The sequence below is a fragment of the Solea senegalensis genome, linkage group LG6 (assembly GCF_019176455.1).
Source record: "Solea senegalensis isolate Sse05_10M linkage group LG6, IFAPA_SoseM_1, whole genome shotgun sequence".
NCBI lineage: Eukaryota > Metazoa > Chordata > Actinopteri > Pleuronectiformes > Soleidae > Solea > Solea senegalensis.
This window is the reverse complement of record NC_058026.1, coordinates 4,098,808-4,117,218: the sequence shown is the minus strand read 5'-3', so window position 1 is coordinate 4,117,218 and position 18,411 is coordinate 4,098,808. Positions and strand designations below refer to the sequence as shown.

The 18,411-nt window shown below is 41.8% G+C and overlaps 1 protein-coding gene across 1 annotated transcript; it reads right to left on the bottom strand.

Moving 5' to 3' along the window:
- Positions 1-301: 301 nt before the first annotated feature.
- LOC122770943 (cAMP-specific 3',5'-cyclic phosphodiesterase 4C-like) lies at positions 302-13,697 on the bottom strand. Its single transcript, XM_044028178.1, has 17 exons — positions 13,592-13,697; positions 11,890-12,737; positions 10,472-10,606; positions 8,497-8,624; positions 8,218-8,400; positions 8,087-8,126; positions 7,880-7,950; positions 6,314-6,464; positions 6,009-6,102; positions 5,749-5,906; positions 4,192-4,290; positions 3,892-4,056; positions 3,437-3,536; positions 3,183-3,337; positions 2,451-2,573; positions 2,192-2,374; positions 302-1,279 (listed from the first exon to the last, which is right to left on the bottom strand). Exons 2-17 carry the CDS (start codon positions 11,929-11,931, stop codon positions 302-304), a joined length of 2,805 nt encoding a protein of 934 aa, XP_043884113.1. The 5' UTR covers positions 11,932-12,737; positions 13,592-13,697.
- Between the last annotated feature and the right edge of the window lie 4,714 nt (positions 13,698-18,411).

The window sequence follows — 18,411 nt, the reverse complement described above, 5'->3', positions numbered from 1 at the left end:
CAGTGATGGATGTACAGATATTTGGCAATGAAGACTCGTCTGTCTGTCACTACCAACTCATCAAGACACTGTACCGACCTGCTTGTTCCCGGGAAGGCGTTTGCTCTGGAGAGGTTTGTTTTTTTCCGTGTCTCTGCTGTTAAGTCTGACGTTCATATGACGTTCGTGGTCATGTGATAAAGCAAGCAGAGCCTCATCCTCGTCAGTCGTCCTGCAAACTGTGGAAGCCTCTCTGGATTTTCGTTTTTTCATGTCCGAACCTCTCCTCATTGACCCTGTTATTTTGTGAGTTTACGTCCAACTAATTTTCTTCCTCCTCTTCTTCCTCCCTTTCGTCCTCTACGTTCTCCTCTGTCTCTCCCTCTTCTCCCTCCTCTCCCTCCACCATCTCCGACTCCTCTTCCTCTGCTTTCTCCTCGTTCTCTCCCTCCTCTTGTCCACCACTGTCCTCCCCCTCACCCTCTATATCCTCATTAATTTCTCCGTCCTCTTTTTCCTCCACTTCTGCCTCCTCCTTTTCAGTTTCCTCTTCCCCCTCACCTTCTTCTTCTTCATCCATTTCCCCTTCTACCTCTTCCCTTTCTACATTTTCCTCACTTTCTTCTCCAGCTTCCTTTGCTTCCTCATTTTCTCCACCTTCTTCCTCCTCCTCCACTTCCTCTTGCATTTCCTGATCATCCTCCTCTTTAGTTTGTCCATCCTCCACTGGATCCTTGTTTTCTTGGTCTTCTTCTTCCACATCATCTCTTTGCTCTCCTTCTCCTGCTTCTTCTTGCTCATCATGTTCCTCACATGCTGTGTCCTCCTGCACCTCCTCCTCCTCCTCCGTCTCTCTTTCTCTAGTCTCTTCTCCCTCCTCCTCCTCCTCCTCCTCTCCATCCTGGACTCCGTTCTCGTTGCCGTTGTGATTCTCCTCATCCTCTTCCTTCTCTATGTGGTTCTCTTCCCCGACGTCTGGCTGCTCCTCCTCCTCCTCCTCCTCTTCCTCGTCCTCCTCCTGTACACCGTCTGTGTCGGCGCCATCACAAGTGGCGTTCTGTTCGTCGCCGTCGTCCATGTGGTTGTGATTGTTGTGCTCCAGATCCTCCAGGGTGATTTCGAACTGGAAGCGGTCATGCTGCAGGTGTCTGTCCGGTGGAGGCGAGGGAGACTGGGGCATGGTGTTCAGGTACCACTCCCTGTTCTCCTCCAGCGTGTCCAGCAGCTCCTGGGCGTCCGGGTGCACCAGGTCAGCCCATGTCTCCCACAAAGGGTGGACGATGTAGTCGATAAAACCCACCTAGAAAAAACAGAAGAAGCACGGTATAAATAAATACTCTCAGAGGCACGAGGTGGTGCTAAAGGTAGAGTTTACCAGACTGGATTTATTAATTTATAAGTGGTTTATTTATACTATCTGTGCTGGTCAGTGAATTTAACCCTTGTATTTAATTGGTATTATGTGTTCAGTGATGGTTATTTGAGTTTCTGTAAAGTATGTTAATTCTCCCCTGACCTCTGACATCATCTCAACATTATTTTTGCTCAGTGGATCATTCTCTTCTGATCCATGTAAACTCTAGAGGAGGTTAATTCCACGTGGAAATCATCTGACTTGGATGCAGATAACCATGGCAGTGGTTGAAGCTTCAAACACTCATTTATGCCATAACCTTTGATTTGAAGTTAACCTAGTTTTAATTAAAATAGTAACTGAAAGTATTAACATTAACCATTTCCTGCAATCTAATGAGTACAAATTTGTAGCAAATTAATTCAAAAATGATTACACTGCTCGAGGAAAACAATCTTATATTTTCTGTGAAATTTAGAATCAAGCCCTCAGCAGACTGGTAAATTTGTTTGGGTTTTTTTGTCAAAGAATTATACAATTTGCATTAGTAAAACTGTTGATGATCCCTTAATGAAGTATTTAGTGCTTTTCAGACAACACTCACCGAAAGTGTTACTTGGATGCACGCTGCAGTTTGTTTCTAGGAAACAATCCTGGTTAAATCCCCCCTCATCTTCTCTAATCATCACAATGAACTTTGCCGTTTGACACCACATTACACAACATTGCATTACACAGCTGAAGCACCAGAAATGACTGTTTGCAAAAACAAACGCTGTGCAAACAGTTTCCAGTTTAGTCGATCTGGATTAACTCTGCTAACAACGGTGAGTGATCTGTGATGAGATCAAAGGTCACCTGGCTCTTCTCCACAGATGCGGTGTGTTTGTCACACATGGCGCTAATCTCCATCCCTCTCTCGCGCTCTTTGTCACCCTGGCGGAAAAACTCCTCCATGATCCTCTCCGTCCACTGTCTGTACAACGGCAGCGGCTTGGTGGGGTTGCTCAGGTCTGCGCAGTGCACCATGTTCCTCAATACCTACACACACACGATCAAAGTGTTGATATTATACAATCCACAGACTGAATCTACACTGTAACCCTATTAATATTACCTGTATTCGTTCTGTGTACTGGTCGAGCAGCAGGACACCAGAGCTCGTCACCTTCTTGGTTTCCACCATGGTCTTCAGATCGGCCAGCAGTGTCATGTGTTTGGACATGTCTGTGCCCAACACCTGCATACAGAGTTAGCTGACAATGACGCACAAAGACCTGAACCAGGACGATTCAAATGCTGGCCTGTGGGCCACATGCGGCCCGTAACCGACTTCATAGTGGCCCACCATAAATAACTGAAGACATAACTAATTAAAGCAGTGTTAGTTCTTTTGTATTCCGTTAAAGGCACTTTGATGTATGTTGTGTGTGGTATATGACACATATTCCTCATATTATTTTAAAGAGAATTTTATTACTAGAAACAAATGCTGTTGCTAATATTGTGCACCTTTTTGATTTTAGGCACTTTAAGCTGCATGAGGCGTACGAAGGACAGGTATGACTGAAATCATTTAATTAGTATTACCTTTTATTTATTTATTTTAAAGGCACTTTGAGATGTATTTTTTAAATTTGTCATCACCTGCTGTAGAAAATGTCTGGGCCCAGGTTAATCTCTTTGTTTTCAGTTAACGAATATGTTTTTTTCAATTTTAAATTGCCACCAAGTATTTAGTGTCTTCCAGAGATTCACCATTATCACCAGTTTCAGTGTAAATAAATAAATGAATCCAATTAAAACTAAGAAATAAAAACCACAATGAGAAGTTTGTTCTTCTCCTCACCATATCGATGACAAGTTTGCGGAGGCTCTGCCGCTGCCTCTTGGTGAGGTTTTGGAAAATGTCACAGTTCTCCTGGTGCAGGAGCTTGAAGCCCACGGCGAGATGATGGTTCTCCAGAACTGACTCGTCATTATACATGAGGGCCAGCTCCGAGTCTGAGCAGAGAGAGAGAGAAACGGAGAGATGTGAGAAGCCTTTGTGCAAATATCCAGACATTTCTTATTTATTTATTTATGTGTGTGTGTTGAACTCACTGGTGTTGATGAGGAACTGATTGGAGACTCCCGGATGGTCTACGTCATGAATAGCTGCAGCGAACAGAGCCGCGAGGATCTCTAGGTCAGTGAAGACGGCCTGGTCAGGACAGAGATAGGGAGGAAAAATGTCAACAAATATATTTAGGTATAATTGCAGAGTAAAAGTAAAATGTAGGATATGTACATAAAAGGGAAATACAAAAAAAAGAGCTGGTACTACCACTGTGTGTGCATGTGTCTGTTCTTGTATTTGTGGCCTTGTGAGGACCAAAAAAATCACATAAACCATACAGTGTGAGGATATTTTGGCTGGTCCTCACATCTTTAAATGGCTTTTCTGGAGGGCTAAGACCTGGTTTTAGGGTTAGGGTAAGGGACTATGGAATGCATTATGTCTCTGAGGCTCCTCACTGTGTGTGTGTGTGTGTGTGTGTGTACACATATTAGCCTACATCAAGAGCAGGTGTGGAGAGCAGGACATGCGTGGACTGGGTGACATCTGCAGCATGGAGGCTGTTGTGGTACGCTACGTTTCCATGGTAATGGTCCTCCAGGGTCATCATGTAAGTGACAAACGTGTCGACTGGGATTCGAAATGTCTTCAACAGCTCTCGTTCCTGATGAGGAGGGAGAAGAGGCGAAGAGGAGAGGAGCCACAGCGTCACAAACACTCCACCAGGAGTACATCGTGTGCATCAGCAGCACACACACACACACACACACACACACTGCAGGAAAATCATTGTGTTTACCTGGAAGATGGCGTACATGATGCAGCTGAGGGGCCTGTTGTTGGAGAACTCTGCTACTCTGAATATGTTAAAGCTCCACTTGTCCAGATCCTCCAACTCCTGCTTCAGCAGCACAGACACAGACAAAAAAACACATTGAACAACAATGCATCCTGAGAAGCACCCAAACAAACGCTTATATACACATCCTCACATAAACTATCAGTTTAGAATCGGATTGAATATGTGAAATTTGGAAATACGTCACAGTATTAGTATAAGTTCACTTGGCCTCGTTTTTATGAAAAAAAAGAAAAGAAAAATGCTCTATTTTTCGACTTCTGCACAATTATTATTACTTTATATAGCCAGGATATATATTTCCCACGGCAACTGTGCATAACTTGAGCAACAAATGTATGACACAATCAAACTTTTGTCAAACGAGTTCATGGACTCTCTGTATGTTTCTCAGTGTTTAGATCTCGATTCGTCCTTGTGCCGGTAATAAAGCGCAACGCCTGCGAACAGCTCTGATTATGACGTAAACCCTGGAGACACCCGCACAAAAAGCTTCCCAAGGGAATCTATACTGCACAAAAAAAATCCACTTGTTCAGCAGTTTCATAAATGCTTCTTGCCCCCTGTGCTGCTGACGTATACACACAAATGCTCCTGCCGTCGAAGTCTAATGGTATTCATTTCAACTGGGACAAATCATCAGCTTGAATCTATGAATTTTAGCAAAAATGTTATGAATACTCGAATTAAGAAAATAATATAATCATATTAATCTGCACAGAGGTAATTATAAGAATATGGGAAATCATTGAAATTGAATATTGAAAATTGAAAATTGAAAATTGAATTGAATACAAAAACAAATGCAATGTGAGAAACGCAAAACTACAAAAGAAAAATTATCTGCGGAAAGAAACTTAAAAAACTATAAAAAATACAAGCAGGACAGAAAACACAAGCATATTCAATAACGAAAGTGCTCCGGGTCTGTGGGGGGCGCTGTCGTGCAGCTCTACGACCAGCCGCTACAGTACTCGAGGACTACCTAATTCTTACTTTATTAAAAGACTTTTATTAAGAGTTTATCCAACTGTAACCCCTATAATTTCTATGATCGGCAGTATAGTTCGCTCTGGGCGTAGAAAAGTGTACTTTTATTACATCTTAAAGTTGATCATTTCGTATTAAAAGAGCAAATCTGGACTTTTAATTTGAATCTTTTTTAAAAATTGTACAGTACATCCAGTTCAACTTTGAACTGTGACGTATTTCCAAATTTCACTAATTCAGAATAACGACTGAATGGAATTGAAGAAGGCGTCAAAAACAAAACAGTTCTGCAAGCCTTTTTCTGTTCTGTACGTGCTGCAGACATGGTGGCATTACTGAGATAATTTTTCTAATTTTCTCCACAGAAACACTTTTCTCTTCACTGCTGGAGGGGATTGGAAAAAAACCCATTAAGAATACTCAAATCATCAGCTGAGCTCAGAATCAGAGCAGAGATTGTGTAACACATTTTGCATGAGACACAGAAAACCAGACAGACAACAAGACCTTGGCGAGCTCGTCCTCGTGGTCTGTGTTGACTCCGAAGCGAGGCATGGAAGCGCTGGAGAGGCTGGAGCTGTGAGACAGTTTCCTCACTCCGCTGATGTGACTCATAGATTTGTCTTTCAGGGTAGGAGACGGGATTTCCACCTCATTTTGCTTGTCTACAGATTGATGGACAAACAGACAAAAAACACACAAAGAGAATGTGTTGACTTTATGTGGCAAAGGCCAGAAATCAGATGGTCTGCTCTGGTTTCACTCACCCATGAAGGTGCTGGAGATGTATTCAGATACCTGGTTCCCGGAGCGACTCATTTCTGAAAGGTGGGACAGCTCTCTGTTCAGCATTCTCTTAAACTGTGGCACAATGAGAACAACACAGAGAAACGAGACAAACTATGATCCTTTGTAGATCATTGATATTGTTTTGACTCTTGTGACAACGATATACAATGTAACCATATGCTTCACAGGTCAATGATGACTTTGAAGACAATTACTTGATCCAAAATGTCTATATATGTACATGAGTGTATGACATCATTCATCAGTCGCACTCATACAGTACCTTGTTGGAGGCCATTTCACTGACAGAGCGGTGTGTCTGAATGGTCTCCAGCTGGTCCAGACACCAGTCCAGCTCCTCCAGAGTGTCCAAAGCGAGCTGCTGGTACTGCTGGTCCGATAGTGTCGCCCTGGGACTGCCCAGAGGAGACCTCCTAAAAACAGGACATTATTTTAGATCCAGTGAGAAACTATTTGGAGCAGATTCTTTTCCGAAGAATAGTTGTTAAGAGTTTTTTTTTTTGTTTTTTACCAGTTATATGTATGGATCTAAAAATATAGTCTTTAATTGTTTCAAATTTTGAATGTCTTTGCTACTACATTATTATTTTTCCACCCTTTTTTTTATGATGTTCATACCATTCAAACTTCAACGCATTCAGATCAGGACATTATCGGATGTATTCAGTTTTCCGAAATATTCAATATTTTTTGAATTATTCAAAGACATTTACGTGCGTCTTTCAAAATGCTTACAAACTTTTCAACATTATTAAGTGTATTCAACTTTACACTACCATTTATACTTTTATACCCACAATCACAGTTTTTGGATTTTTTTCACACTTAAACATTGAGACAGTGAGAAGAACCAGAGAAAAAACCCCTGTCACAAACAACTCACTGTAAATCCCAAACCTTTAGTCCCACATAGCCTACATACAAAAAATACATAAAAACGGAGGACATTTTGTCCTTTTAGCTAGCTAATAAATCAAATAGATTTATTTAGATAACTACCTAAATTAACTGAAATGGTATTTATTTAGCTAACTAATTGAAATTAAACTGATTTATGTGGCTAACTATCTAGACTGAAATAGTTTTTAGTTAAGTAGCTAACTAATTAGAATTAGACCTGTCTAAATTGTATTAAATAGTTATACTTAGCTAGCTATTTAAACTAAATTGAAGATATATATTTAGCTAACTACCTAAATGAACTGAAAAAGTATTTAGTTTGCCAGCTAACTAATTAAAATTAGACCAGTTTAGCTATCTAAATTGTATTAAAAAGTTGTACTTAGCTAGCTATTTAAACTATATTGAATTATTTATTTAGCTAACTACCTAAATGAACTGAAAAGGTATTTAGTTAGCCAGCTAACTAATTAAAATGTAATATATTTATTTAGCTAACTAAATTAACTGAAATGGTATTTAGTTAATTAAACAGATTTGTTTAACTAACTATCTAAATTGTATTAAATAGTTATAGTTAGCTAGCCATTTAAACAAAATAGAAGAAATGTATTTTGCTAACTACCTAAATAGACTGAACTAAAAATTAGCTAGATAGCTAACTAATTAAAATTGACTAGATTTATTTAGCTAACTTAACTGAAATGAAATGAAATTTAGTTAGCTAACTAAGTAAAACACATCATCAGTAGGGTAAAACCAACCTCTCTCACGACGGTCTGAATAAAAAGTGATGGATTTAAGGTCTCATAAACTGTAGCAGACAAGATGATTAGTTAAATCTGAACTAACCCTTTAAATGTAGGATGGCATACTTTCATAATGCTCATGAGTGAATAGTTCAGGACATTAACAGCTGGTTACTAACTTGACTGTCGGCGTGGAGACGTTGGCAAGGATGGTGAAGTTGCTCCGTACTGATCGCAGACTGGCCAGTACCTGAATCAACACAGTGCAATTGTATATCAGAATGTACTGTATGTAATACTAAAGTACTAAAGGTGGAAGTGAATGTCACACACTCATTTCAACCCTTCAACGTGCTGATTTCAGTTCTTCCAGTAAAACAACTCACCTGAGCAAAAGGCGTGACAATAAAGTCCTCTGCTGTGTGTCTAAGACAAGAAGGATCGGAAAAGAGAGAAGTGTTTTCAGAAAAATGTAAGTGCAGACATGAATTACATTCAGCCAGTGTTTCTTCCTCACCCTTCGCTGGCAAGGGAGGAGTTACGTGAGACCGTCTTGGGCGACATGTCGTAGTCAGAGTCGGAACGGTAGAGGAAGGACTCTCTTCTCTGGCCCTGGGGGAAGGAAGTGTGCAGGGTGAGGCCTGGACTCTGAGAGCCCAGAGGGCTGTGACCTGGTGACACGCCATTCTCTGCTTCGTAACTGGAGAGAGAAAGAGAGAGGATAAGAGATTAAAACATCATGCAAAGGTGAGTTCATCAGCTCAGGTAAGGAGAAAGAGTTTAATTGTGTGTAAACCTGTCTGCATCTGCTTGTGTGATGGAGATGCGTGGTGGGATCCGGAGAGGAAGAGTTGTAGGACGTGACACATTGCCCAGGATCTCTGGTGAACGAGTGCGGTCTCTTGGGCGGAGCCAGCAGGGCACCTGTACATTTAGATAATAATAATTTTATTTTAAATAATTGATCTGCACATGATCTGCACATTTGACGTTTGATTTTGCAGAGATTTTCACGTTGGATGCCCTTCCTGACACAACCCATTCATCTAGACTTGGCATAAAGAGTACACCAGATGTGGCCTCACTGATTCATTCCCCAAACCTCCTCCAGACAGGCACTACTGAAATATACACCCATTGCCCTGTTCAAATCTCCCTCACACAATCTCATTGGCTGTATCACCCTCCCTAAAGACACTAAACACACTCCCTCTACACAACCCCCCTATTACTCATTGGTCAAATCTGATCCCTCACACCCACGGAGACTCCCAGGTAGAAATCAGAGCTTTTACTCAAGAACCTTTCCATTTTTGGTAGAACTTTCCAAGTGATATTGTTGTCAGAACCGTCAACACGCAATTTTTGTACAGTCTGTTTTCGAGGGTTATTCTTCTGGAGTTCTTTTGGAGGGAAACAACAAGAAGTTGTCTCCACTCTGCTCTCAATATTAGTCGAGTAGTTCTGCAGAATTTTTTATTTTTAATTAAAGCTCCAGTGTGTAACATCTGTCGCCAAAACACTAGAGTCATTAATATTTGATTTAGAGGTAACTTGAGATTTTTATGTCCAACAAATAGATCCTTAAAATCGAAGTTTCCTTAAAAACTGTTTCTTCCACCTCTTCCAATGAGCTTTAAACACAAAACGGGCAAACTGACTTTGATTCATACAGTAGAGCAGGATTATCAGTCAGTCAGTCATCATCTACCGCTTTATCCTCAACCAGAGGGTCGCGGGGGGTGCCGTGCCAATCTCAGCTACATCGGGCGATAGAGCAGGATTATCAACTTATTTAATTATTGTGACGTTTTTGGCCACATAAGTCTATTTACTAATTTATTCTTCCTGTAAGGTTAGTGGTTATCACTGTCGCCTTGCAGTAAAAAGACCCAGGCTCACATCCCAGTTGGAACAAGGGTCTTTCTGTATGGCGTTTACGTGTGTGTGTGTGGTTTCCTCCCATAGTCCAAAAACATGCAGCAGGCACTTTAGAGCAGGCTTCCTGGGGACCCACTGACCTGCATAATATAGCGGTTTCCCCTGCTCCAACACACCTGATTCAAATGATCAGAAGTCTGCCCCAGGAAGTCTGCTCTAAAGTGCCTGTAGGTGAGAGTGAATGGTTGTTTGTCTCCAGGGCATGAAATTAACACCCGACCACACAGTCAACAGTCAATCTACCAGCCATGATGGCCAATGAGTACAGAGCAACTGTTTTAACCTATGAGGGGGTAACTCAGCAAGCAAGATCCCAGCTGACATAGGGCAAAAGGGGGCGTCACACATGACAAACATGCAAACTCCCACCAGAAAGGCCCTTGTGATGTTTTGTGGTGTTTTTGCTGCAAGGTTACAGCACTAACCACTACCCTACCATGTGGCCACTATACAGTTATTTATAAATAAACATCCATCTTCTACAACTTTATCCTCCACATGAGGGTCGCTGACATAGGGCGAAAGGCCATCAAAGGATCAAAGGGCCACACATAGAGACAAACGACCATCCACACTCACAGTGAATTTAGAGTATCCAATTTAACTAATTTCCAAATTTTATGTTTTTGGACTGTGGGAGGAAGCCAGCCCACCACGCACATATGGGGGAGAACATGCGAACTCCATGCAGAGAGGCCCTTGTTCCTTTTTATTGCTGACAGATTTCATGTAGTATACAGAGAACAAAAGGAAAGTGGGGTGGCTTTAACACAACACCACCATTTTGTAACCACAGCCCTTAAAGGTGGTAAAAGCTTTCCTTTCAATACCTGGAGACTCGGTGAGAGTCGCCTGCTCCGCCCTCTGCGCAGCTCGGCCCCAAGAGTAGCCCCAGATGTATAGGATCGGCTGCAGCGAGACGACTCCGCCTTCTCCCCAGCACCTGTTATATCTGTGTCATTTCCCTTTGAGACAGGAGGAAGGGCAGATGAGGAGAACAGGGACACAGAGTGAGAGAAATACACCTTCAAAAGCATGGTATTTTTGTGTGGTTAAGAATAAAAACCTACTCCGGATGAAATGTAAGGAATCATACAGTTGTCATTTTGGCACATTTTGCCAAACAGTGTTTAAATTTAGATGAGTGAAAACACCAAGTACAAATTATCGCTGTATGTGTGACTGTGGATGTGTGTGTGTGTGCGTGTTTGGTGATGTGCACATGTGCATCTGTGCGTGTGTGTGTGCGTGTGTGTGTCTGGGATAAGGCCTCTACAGACTGAGCTCTTGGAGGCTGATCTGCACTGCAGTACCGTAGCAACAAAACACTAGGGGAATGGCAGCAGTTGCTAGGCAACAGTGCCGTGTTGCTTCCATGCTGCGTTTGATGTCGTCCAGACCCAGATGTGGAGAGATGCTCACATCCACGATAACACACACACACACACACACACACACATATACATGGGCACCCACTCGACAAAATCAATAAAGGAGATCTTGCGTAATGCATGGTATTATGTCCTTCAACCGAGACATTACCTTTACAAAGGAAACAGCTTGTTGTTTACACAGAGAACGGTGACAGACTGAGTGCTTCACACTGTGAGTGGAGACTCGAGGAGACAAACTGTCCCCTCTGACTCCCGATTGTGTTCAGAGATATTGACAAGAACATATGGGGAGCTAGATGTGTGCGTTTGCATGTTGTGGTGGCCAAGAAGACACACACACACACACACACACACACACACACACAGTGTGTGGTTGTGTCTGGTTTCTACTACTGTATTATTGTAACAGTTCAGAAATATGAATTGTAATAATGTACTGTGTATGGTATTTATTTATATAGCGCTTTTCTAGTCTTGATGATCACTCACCCACTCACTCACTCACCCATTCATTCATACAACACATCTGTGTGCAGCGCATATTCCATCACACATCTTTCATGACCCATTCACACGCTGCCGGCACAGCCGCCACGATCAACGTGACGGCAAGTGCCTTGCCCAAGGACACGTTAGCATGTAGACTAGCAGAGCTAGAGACTAGCTGAGGCCTGGAATTGAACCCACAACAACAAGTTGAAAGAGAACTCGCTCTACCACTTAGCTACCGTGATGACTAGTCTTGACATAACTATGTGCCCAAGGACACATCGGCATGTAGAGCTAGCAGAGACGGGAATCAAACCCACAACCTCTCATATATATGTATGCTTTATATGCACCTATACCCTCACCTCTTCTCCAGTCACCGACAGCACGCTGCGGCTCTTCTTCATTCTGATTGGCTCGTTCTGGGCCCCAGGGCGGAGCGTTCCTGAACCCAGGCAGCAGAGCAGGTGGAGAGCCAGGACCGGAGAGGTCAGAGGTCACAGCAAGGTCGAACCGAGGTCAGACCGGGTCACAGCCGGCCCCCATTGGAACTGACTCCAAAAGCCAGCCAACCACCGTGCTCGCTACCGTGTCCACACCTCAGTCCTGTCCTCCTCAGACGGTTGGAAACAGTTGTCCCGCTGTAGAACAGCAAAGGTGCATCTGCATGTCCCTCAGAGACTCCAGGTCCAGTGTGAGTTCAGTCACCTTCGCTTAGATCTGTGTGTGTTTTTAACAAGCCAAAGGCGGAAAGAAGGGTAAAAAAAGGGAAGTCTCATTCCATTTTTGCGACAGCTACAAGGTTCTGGGGAAAAACAAGAGTGTCTGCATGTCGTCTTCTCTTGGCAAAACAAGCCAGTTCATTACGTTGCAGCTGGAGAGAACCTTTTCACATGTTTTCTAAAATAATTATCCAAACCAGAATAATGTTCACATGATGTTTCCCAACTGTGAACCTGATCCCACATGAATGTGATTTCCCAACGATTACGGAAAACCAAAATCCAGACGGATTGTTGTGAAAATTTGCACTCTTCTGCCTCAGATCACTTTTCCATCGTCCGATTGGTCACACGGATCCACGCGGCACATCGGGATAAAACCTCAAATATGATCGGCTGATCGGAGAATTCCAAAAGTCAAAACTCCAGGTTTCATTTTCCAGGACACATCCTTGAATTAGAGTCGGCGTTTCCTCGCTGGTGTGGATTCTCTTCAACAAAAAAAAGAAATGAAGTGTTAGTGCAACCAAACATTTTACACTCATGAGCTTATTTCTTAATTATTGTCCTGCTTTAATGTCATTACTTCATTTTATGCATCACCAAATGTGAGAAACATCCTCCTTGGAGACATATATTGACTAATAAACTCATGAGGAAAAGAGGAAGCCCTGTCAGAATACCATGGCCTCACAGGAACCTGTGCCTTCAGTTTAGCTAATTGTGAGCAGATACCGCAACACCAAAGCTCCCTGATGTTATATAATTACTCTGAGCAGTCTGAGCTGACCTAATTCCGTTGGACAGGACAGCTTCAGCATATCGGCGTGTTTATGACTGAGCTGGTGCATGGACAGATTGTGGCGGAGACCACTCTTTTTTTTGCCAGGGTCACCAAGAACACACACACACACACACACACACACACACACACACAGACTCTGTGAAAGGACTTCCACGCCTGGAGTCTGCACAGAGAGCGGTCTGTGCAGAGAGATCAACAAATCCGTAGTGACACAGTGACACACATATAAATATATATATGACAATGACATGTTTTAACATAAACACACACATGCACACCATGGCGGTCACAAGTAACCACCTCCACTATGGATAAAGCAGCTTATAAAAGGAAAAAGCGGCAATGCATCAATATGCAGCTCAGCTTGCTTTTCAGTCACACACACACACACGCAAACAAAAAAAACACTGTGCATGTGAGGACTTCTCTGCCATCATGTCAGTCTGCAGCAGATGTCACAGATAACACACATGTATACACACACACACACACACATATATAGAGCCTGGCTGCAGCATGTAAGAAAAAAAACACACTCACCTTGCTTGCCTCAAGATCAATGGCAAGATGGGCAGGGCCTCGTCTCCATCTCCTGCTGTCTGTGCTGCTCCCTCTGTCTCTGTGCACACGAGCTGTGTGTGTGTGTGTGTGTGTGTGTGTGTCACCACGGCAAGAGAGTGAGAATGAAAAGAAGAAAGACAGAGAGACAGAGAGAGACAGAGAGAGAGAGGGAGAAAATATTTGGCGTATTCATGAATATCCGTGGCTTCACCACCAGCATCCCTCCCTCCCTGACTCTCCTCTCCCTCTCCCCTGCCACAGTGGTCTCCCCCAGCCACCCACCACCACCACCTCAGCCTCTGTGGAGAACCCCATCTACCCTCCCCATCCTCCTCCTCCTCCTCCCACACAGATGCACAGTGTCCATTAATCCCATATAACAGCCTCCGCTCCTCCTCTCTCCCTCGGTAGCCCTGCCTTTTTTTCTTTTTTTTCTTCCCCTCTGGCAAAGCCTTTTATAATTTTTCTTTTTGTTTTTTCCTCTCTTTCAGTGGCAGCCACACACCAATTTTCTCCCCCAACAGCCAGGCATCATTTCTCTCCATCATACTCACAAGATTTATTTTAAACACACTGCTCATAAGAAAACAAAAACATACACCACAATAATGTCCTTCTTCCACTTTACGTGATTAGGCCCAGAGAGGAATTCCATGAAAATAAAATGTAGCACAGAGTGGCACCACTCAAGTGGTGAGATGTAGATTTATTGACATATAAAAGAAAAGAATATATCAGATTAGCATGAAATTAAGGGGTCGAGAGTATGTCGCAGATCTGATTTTACTAGAAAATGTAAGAAAAGGTTCCAAATTTCAGCTGCACAGAAGTTTTTTCTAAATGATGATAATTAATTGAGCCAATGATCTATATTTTTCCAGTATAAAGCAATTAGACGTTTTGCATGGACGGATGAGGCAAAGGTTAATCCATTTGATTCCATGTGTGTTTAGGGACAGATTTACTGTCCAGGGTCGAGGCCCAAGATGCAAAGTTTGGGAGTGGGAGGAACAGGTTTAGAAATTATTTGGGAAATTATGTTTACTTCTGCGCCACACGATCGATGTAGAGAAGACCTGGGTTTGCAACCCGGTCAGAACAAGGGCCTTTCTGCATGGAGTTTGCATGTTCTCCCCGTGTGTGTGTGTGTGTGGCTTTTCTCCGGGTTCTCTGGTTTCCTCCCACAGTCCAAAAACATGCACTATGGGGATTAGGTAAATTGGTGACTCTAAATTGACTGTAGGTGCGAGTGTGAGATTAAATGGTTGTTTGAAACGTAAATACAGAGGCTATAAGAATGTGCAATGTAGAGTGTCTTATATCCTGTTTTCAGCACAACCTAGAGGTAATCTGATGAAAAAATATTTTTTCTTTCATATTTTCAAAGCAAAAAGTACTCAAAAATGTTTTAATTGGAGTACATTTGTGAAATTTAGGAATATGTCACATTTCAAAGTTAAATTTTTCGTTTTTATAACATATATTTTGTGACTTTTTTTTCAATTGTCACTCATGTATGTGAATTAAAATAAATCATAACTTTGACTCAACAACACATTAGATGCATTTTTAAAGCCTTAAGATGTGACCTTTAAACACATATAAGGAGTTGTGTATTTTTCCTGTGGCAATTTACCAAGGGTGCACTTGGGGCACAGATCCGTGCCACGTGAGCACTAAGGGTTAATAAAACAGGTGCTCATGGTTTCAACTTCCTTAAATGTGAAATATGTTCTGGTTCCTCTGCTTCTCTATATGAGATTATCCTTGATTTGTGGACAAAACAAGAAACTGGAGGACATTTTGTAGACCAAAAACAACTTATCAGTTGAGAAAATAACTAGCGGATTAATCATGCGATGAAGAGAATCATTAGTTTGCAGCCCCCCTGTGGACAAATCTCTTCCCACAGCTACAGGACGAGCTTTAATCTTTGGTGTTTAAGTTACACTTAGTGGAAGTAAATATGTTACCAGTACCAGTGCTGTGAAGCTTTGGAAACTGTTCAACATTTTTCATTAGTCCAAAAGTGTGAAAGAAAATATTCATGTCAGCTCCTATTTTTGGTTTAAAAGCACAGTGTGTAGGATTTAGCAGCACCTCACTCTTCCGCTCCAAGTGTGTAGGTAGGAGAACATATGGTAGCCTTCAGTTATCATCACAACTCCTCTGTCTGTTGAGAACATGGCGGTCTAACCGTGGCATCCTCTTTGGAGAAGATCAAGGTCAAAATCTGCCGAACTTCCACCAAATCTTCCACATCTTCCATATCGCTCTGACAGTTCATTATCGACATAATCGACAAATGAGTTCAGCTCTGGAAACATCATGAATTGAAGCTCACGTTCAATAGTGATTCATCTGCACATTCATTTCACAGTTCAGTTATTCATTTCTTTCCTTTTTTTCTGATCAACATGTCAAAAAAAAGAAAAGAAATGACATTTCCGTAATAGGATCTCTGGAGGGTAAGAACCTCTAATCAGATCAGTTGTCTGATTAAATATCTCACACTCTTTTCATCTGAGAAGCTGGGACAAGAGAAGACAGGGGCAGCCCAAGCCTTTATGGGGCCCGAAGCTGAATTCGATTTTTTGGGGCCCCTCCCTCTCCCACCACCTCGGAGTAGCTGGCGCTCGACTATTATTGATACAAATGTAAAACTATAAATTGGATTGATTAAAGCATTTGTATTCATGGTGATACTGAAGTTCAGACTGTGTACACTGTCAATTTACAATTTTTAGCTTATTTTATTCTATTCTATATTTTATGGTGTTTGGTAACTGGGGTGTTTCTCTTTCCAGTCTCCTGAAAAGTGTGACTCTAATCTTAACAGTGCTGTGTGCTGATTTTGGAGCTGTTAATTTCCCCATGGGAACCTCCCAAAGGGATCAATAAAGTCATCTGTCTGTCTGTCTGTCTGTAGTACATGTGATAGGACTGTAAGGGGCACTGTAACGTTACACCAAAAAAAAACAGAGAAGAAGAGATTGTAAACATTAGATACATTACATGTCATTTAGCAGATGCTTTTATCCAAAGCGACTTACAATGGAATCAAGTACAATTAGCCAGGGGTGGAATCGAACTTGCGACCATGATGTCTTTGGTACACAAGACCCTACCTTGTGTACCAAAGACAGATACAATAACAGAGACAGAAGACAGAATGAACAGAGCCAGAGGAAAGAAAGATAAATTATGTCTGTGTGACCCACATGATTTCTAGACCCTTCTATGTAATTTAGTGGTGCTTATCATGCCCACCACAAGGTGGCGCATCATCTCCATACCCATTGTCATGGTCGCTGAGTGCGTTCTCACTCTGGTATGAGACACTCGTTAGAGAGCGCCCCTGATGAAAGATGTAATGACCTAATGAATGCAGTGAGATTAACACACTGAGGATTGATGATTTTTATATTTTCTTTTGGATAAGAAGAGCTGTTTGACCATGCAAACCTTCTGTGTGAGCTTCGGTAAGCAGGGTTGCTACATTTTAGGAGGCTAAACCTCATTATTAGCTTGTTGATAAAGTTTTGTTGTGAAAATGCCTGTATTGAAATACAATCGGATTTACAGCTATTACGCAATTTAATGTTCAAACTCACTGTGGTATTGAGTTTATCATTGTGTAAAATAACATTAAGAAAATCGCTGGCGATAGGCTAACGCTAGCGATGTTAGCGGGATGCTAGCGATGTTGGCGATAAGCTAACGCTAGCAATTTTAGCGAGATGCTAGCGATGTTAGCGGGATGCTAGCGCTTTTAGCGAGATGCTAACGCTAGTCATGTGTCGTGCCAGTAGTTATGCTGCTCAGGTATTCAAATATTCAATGTGGATGCTAAAAGTTAGGTGGCTAAACCAACGTGCCATCACTGTAGTCAATGAGGGAAATAGAAGTAGCACACGATGCCAAGTTATGGAAATAATTTCTAACTGATGATTGAAATATTGTGATTTGGTTAAACAGTTGAATACAGTTAATTTACAGTTAAAAAAGTTAATATACATATATGCTACAGATATATATTGATTAAAATGAGCTGTTTAAAAATATAAATATTGCTCTACAAAGGTAAATAAGTCTAAATTAAAATGTAACTTCATGATGGAGAATTGTGTAATGGTAAAAATATTTCAATGGTTAACGTAAACATGGTCATTTACAGCGATTAGACGATTATACTGTATATCCTGCCACTGGTTATATACATATATGGATGATATTCAGTGTACAAGTAGTATGAGGTCATGTGATGAACAGAGATATAACGATATGTTTTCTGCACTATGTGTGTAGATTGTTTTTTTCTTTTTGCCGGATTAAGGAATCGAGCATTCTGATTCTGAACCCTGGGAGGTTCAGTGGCAAGCTCGGATGATCAATTGACTGCGGACGGAGAAGAAGCACGGTGTGTCCAGCTGCGGGATCCACTCCGGAGAACAACAGACCATCAACTCACTTCACTCTCTGACATAGATAAGAACACAAAACACACAAAACTCTACCCGGGTAATCAGATACTCTTCCAGCTTAAAAGAAGGGACACTTTTATTTATATTTTATTTTTATTTTTTTTTTTCAAAAGAGCTCTATTTTTGTATTTTTTATTATTGCAAGTTCATCATTGTGAGGCAATAAATTGTCAATTGTTCACTTCCTAGCTTTGGGTCATATGAATGATTAAGGTGTCCGGCTTCCCGAACCTAGAAAGAATGTGAGTGTCGTCAATGTGCTTTCGTACAGAAAGGCTAAGGGCGCTACATCTGTTTGTTTACATTTAGTGCTTT